We start from the raw sequence: 5206 nt of genomic DNA, 5'->3' as shown, positions 1-5206 counted from the left end.
AATGAGGTTGATGGGTGTGGATTTATCAGATGAGTGGACCCTCCATCATTCCCTGTACATGGTGAAAGGTTTAAGGAGGAAATAGGAGGGTTTTTGAAAAGTTTAGAGGAGATGGAAGATAATGTTAAGCAACTACAGATTATGGCTGAAAAAAGAGAAGAAGAGCTTGGTTCAATATTGAAGATGTTAAGAGATTTGAAATCTGGTGTTTGTTTTTGTGTTGGAATATTTTCGTGTGTTTTGTATATCTTAGTTATGTTGTTTATTTCTTAATTGGGAGTATTAAGCAGTCAATGTTGAAAAATCTAATATAACTTTTAGACTTACTGAATCAATAGTTGTTTATTAAGTAAGCAATAGTTGTTTATTTCTTATTGTTTTATTGTAAAGTAAAACAAACGGAACATCTTGTTGAATCCTGTTGAATCAAGATGTATTGGTCATATAGAATTAATGAATTAAACTGTGATGTGTTGTTTAATGAAAAATGGAATTTGAATTATATAGTTTTTTTTTTTTTGGTAAATCAGAGAATAGTATATTAAACCAACAAATTTACAACCTACAACACCATAAAAGGCCTGAATTCTTTACTGTTCTAATTACAAATGATCAAATCCAAGACTTATCTCTAAGCGCTAATTCCCTGTACCTAATTCCAGTAAACATATATTTGACCACATTCTTTATAGTCTGTACAATTGAACCTGTTTGTTTACATCTAAATTGCCACAAAACCTCATTTCTGTTGAGTCAAAGTTGATAGCATAAAGCAGCCAATGTGACAGTAAAAACTCCCTTTTTAAGTCTACTATGCTTGCTATGTCTTATATTACTCAGTAAGCCATGAATCGAGATAGCTGGTGTCTTCCACTGTAACCGTGTCTTAACTTCTTGTAAAACTCTGCTGCTATACAAGCATTCAAAGAACAGATGCTGAATATTTTCTAAACCAGATCCACAAACAGCACACTCTGTCTCTTGACAGATGTGAAATCTCTGAAGCCTCTCTCTAACAGGCAATCGCCCCACCATGATTAGCCAACCTAGAAATCTATGCCTTGGTATATTCAGTTTGTCCCACACCATATGATGCCAAGTAATTGCATTCTGTATTGGACATAACAGCAAATAACCTTGTTTAATCTGGTATTTCTCAGACACAAATTTCTCAGTGTCTAAAGTCTGTTTGAGTCTATTTTTAACTTTGACAATTTGTTTTCGAATTATATAGTTTTTACAATATATCTGGAGTAACATAAGAAGAATTCAACATAATAAAACTATCTCAGATCTAATATTTTCATTGAATACTTATCATGCTTACAATCTGAGTGTAGATAAATAAAAAGGCAATTGTTCTTGCTGCAATTGTTCTTGCTGCAATTGTTCTTTCTGCAAATGTATCAAAATAACTGACAAAAATTACATTTGATTATGTTAAGATGCTATACAGTACACTGACTTATCAAAATGATATTCCTTGTCTAACTTATCAAAATGTCATTTGCTATACAATTACATCCAAAATGAGTCCAAGCATCCCATGTCCAAAAAAAGGGTCTTCTGTCATGTTTAGGCTCCTCCTCCTGCAAGTCTGGTACTCCTTCTTTGCGCCAGTTCCTTATACCTTGGCCTTTTCTGCTGCAGTGGTTTAAACAACATGATTATCCATAGGTTTAAGCAGAATATATGAACAACACTAACTATCCAGCCTTATAACCACCTCCCCCACTTTATTTCAGTAGTAAACTGAATAAAATATAGCAATATGGGTCTTTATTTCAGTAGCACAGACCAACAAAATATAACAACATTGATTTTAGATTGGAATACCTGTGGTGGATTCGTGACTTCTGAAGCAGCCTGTTGTGAAGAAGAGCTCACAGAACCGTGAGGTAAAGGATCACTATTCCTCTCATCAGTAGAAGGATCTTGTAGAGGAGCTTTGTTTGCCTAGGGAAGCATATTCAACCAAGTTATTAACCATTAAAAATAGCAAAACATACCCAACATCAAAATTAAAATGGCAATATGTCTACATACCGATTTTTTGTTGTTTCTTGAACATGTTCTGAAGTTGTGTCCCTTTGCACCACAACCAGAACATCTAATGCTAATGTATCTTCTTTTCAACTTCTTTCTGGTAGCTACTTCATCAAGTTGCAAAGTCCTGCTATTCTTTGGCCTACCAGACTGTTTTTTGTTAATTGGGCCAACCATTCCAAGCTTTCCACTTATAGGCCACTCATCTTGATTCTTAATTGGAAAAATCTGCACTGAGTAAGCCTTCATGTAGTGCTATTTGGTATACCATTTGCTGACATAGAGATCTGGATCTTTCCTTCTTTGCCAAATCGCAGCCACCGCATGACTACAAGGAATGCCGGTCAATTCCCATCTTCTGCACGAACATACCCATGCTTTCAAATCAACTAAGTACATTCCCCCATACATGTTATGGACCTGGTAAATGTCATCTGAAGACTTTGTGGGTATGTGGGATGAAGCCTCAACCTTGTTCTTCTCAAGAATTGTGGCAATTTTTGGAGCAATGTTGGACTCCCATCTGACAACTGACTGTCTATTTTTGCTGATCCTTTGCATCAAATACATCTAGATACGCTATAGCATAGACAAAATGGGTCTATCTCTTGCTGCCAATATTGCCGGTGTCCCATTGAAACCCTCACACATGTTATTCAATAAAATGTCACACTTAGGATTAGTCCTAAAGTGTGACCTAGCCCAGTGTTTTGGTCCTGCAGCCATTAACCACTCATAAGCTGCTTCATTGACCATTCTAATCTCATTCATCACAACTTCAAAACCTTCTAACAGTCACTTCTCTAGCAGCCTTCCACAATAAGTCTTTAAGGATTTTATCCCTGAACACCTTAATGAAGTTCTTCTCCAAGTGTCGAGCACAATGTCGATGCTCGGCCTCAGGTATCCCTTCATCCCACATTCCTTTCAAAGCTTGCTCTAAGCCTTTTTGCTTGTCTATTATGAAGGTCCAGTGATTAGAGTTCTCAATTATAAAGTCAACTCTAAGTAGATTGAGAAATCAACTCCATGAATCCTTATTCTCTATTTCAACCACGGCAGTGGCAATAGGATACATCTGGTTGTTTCCATCTATTCCAATTGCTGTCAAAAGTTGCCCAGGATGAACCCCTTTAATATGAGCTCCATCTAAACCAATCACTGGTCTGCATCCTCCATTGAAACCTTCCCTCAACCCAGCAAAGCATAAATACATCCTCTTGAACCTTGGTTTTCCATTCTCACCTGGTTCAGTCAAAAATTCCACAGTTGAACCCCTATTGGTGTTTTTAATCTCCTCGGCATAGTCCCAAAGAGCATCATACTACTCTTCATAGCTTCCTTCAATGGCTTTTGTTGCTAAAAGTTGAGCTTTGTATGCCTTGTCCCTTGTTATGTCTAGCACATGGTCTTTGTTAACTTTGTGCACGAAAGAGGAAACACCCAACTTTTCATTGATCTTAAACTCCTCTAAATACTTCTCACTCAACCATTTGGAAGTTGCGAATCGGTTAGTATTTGTCCTAGAACACCTGTGTTCATCATTCAATGTTTTGATGACAAAGGTAGGAGTGTCATCAATTTTCGAAGCAAAACATACCCAAGGACAGTTTACACCCTTACATTGTGCTCTAACCCTGTGCGGGTCATTCTTCTTAAAGAATATATCCTTCCCGTTTTGTATTGAATACTCCCTTACTGCTTTCTTAAACACTGCACCAGATGGAAAGGATAATCCTAACTTGAATTTGGGTTTGGCCATGTCAATTGTAGTGTTAAACTCAGGCAACTCTGGCATCTTGACTTTTTTGGACCTCTTGTTTGGTTTGTGTGGCTCACTGTCCTCACCAACAGTTTCAGTAGTGTCCTCATCATCTGTGGAGCTATCATGTGCACCATATTCAATGTCAGAATCTTCTTGAAAAGTCTCATTACCTACATCAATCTCTATAGGCCTTTTACCTTTCCTAATCAATTGTTTCTCAGCAATATCATTTACTTCCACTCCGTCATCCTCTTGTTCATATTCCGGGTCTACCTCATATTCATCCTCATCATCACCACTGTCTTCACTAGTATCAATCCCTGCCTCACTTGTTCCATGATCCAAACCAGCCCCTGCCTCACTTGTTCCATGATCAATCAGACGTAATTGTAGCAAACTCAGGCGGAACTCAAGCGTTTAGCTCGACGTTTAGCTCGTTTGGCTTGTAGCAAACTCAGGCGGAAATCACCAATATCACTTCCCTAAACTAATGGTTCAAATTTGAAAGTAATCCCTAAAATCCCAATTGACCCGACCCGTGGTTGAAAATCATTCTCTTAATATTTACTTTCTTTTCTATTTTCATAATACATTTGGCTTAAAATTAAATTTCCATGTCAACGAGTTATAAGTCCTACGTGTCATCCCAAATATGTAAAAAACAATGCCACACCATCCTCCTGTTATAAAAAATGAACGAAATTGGATGAAATTCTTAATTTACATTACTTACTGTGAATAGATTCAGGATTTTTGACCGGCCTGAAAAATTCGGCCAGCATATAATAGTTCAGGTAGTAAAAAAAGCTAAATAGCCTTAAATAACTAAGCTGACCGACCAATTGAACTGAAGGAAAAAAGAAAGAAAGAAAGAAAGAAAGGACCCTAGTACTGCGAGGTCGACACTCATGCTCACCGGCGCATCCCATCGTCGCCGATTACCGGTACCGTGTGTGGATCCACGGCGGAGGCTCTGTTCTTCGACGGATCGGGGAGCTTTCTCGCCGCCAATGAATAGCCAGCTTCGGATGTATAGCTTTCGAAAAGATCTGCTCCAGCCATTCACCTGTATGCATTTAAGTCGGTGGCCTTGAAAAAGCACTAGATTGTTACGGACCTGGGTTCGGCCCAAGGGCAAGGCCCAGTACAATTGGACCAAGAGGTTATAAGGGACCAGGTGCAAGAATGGATCCAAGAGGGAGCCCAAAACGATGCAGCCAAGGATGATAAACAGTCGGCTGATATAAGCTCAGGAGAAGGAAACCAGGCACACGAACCAGAAGGAGAAGTTGAGCCGCGTAGAAGGAGAGTGCGCGCGAGACCAAGCTGGCTGAAAGAGTTTGTTAGGCTAGAGAGAAGCTGAAGGATACACACTCACCGATTCCCATAATCGGT

At 38.6% G+C, this 5206-nt stretch overlaps 1 protein-coding gene across 1 annotated transcript; it reads right to left on the bottom strand.

Annotated features, from left to right (window-relative positions):
- Window positions 1-1836: 1836 nt before the first annotated feature.
- On the bottom strand, window positions 1837-4873 carry LOC133820025 (uncharacterized). Its single transcript, XM_062253423.1, has 3 exons — window positions 4754-4873; window positions 2047-4219; window positions 1837-1956 (listed from the first exon to the last, which is right to left on the bottom strand). Exons 1-2 carry the CDS (start codon window positions 4871-4873, stop codon window positions 3371-3373), a joined length of 969 nt encoding a protein of 322 aa, XP_062109407.1. The 3' UTR covers window positions 1837-1956; window positions 2047-3370.
- Window positions 4874-5206: the final 333 nt, after the last annotated feature.

This window comes from Humulus lupulus, chromosome 2, assembly GCF_963169125.1.
Source record: "Humulus lupulus chromosome 2, drHumLupu1.1, whole genome shotgun sequence".
NCBI lineage: Eukaryota > Viridiplantae > Streptophyta > Magnoliopsida > Rosales > Cannabaceae > Humulus > Humulus lupulus.
The sequence above is the reverse complement of the archived record's forward strand: the minus strand, read 5'-3'. Positions and strand labels throughout refer to the sequence as shown.

What these genes read in the sequence shown, in the direction of transcription:
- LOC133820025 (XM_062253423.1), bottom strand. Translation starts at nt 4,873, where the DNA reads ATGGCTGGAGCAGATCTTTTCGAAAGCTATACATCCGAAGCTGGCTAT. An exon ending in TGGATCCACACACGGTACCG is followed by an intron (nt 4,220 to 4,753) that starts GTAATCGGCGAC and finishes TAAACGCTTGAG; the next exon opens with TTCCGCCTGAGTTTGCTACA.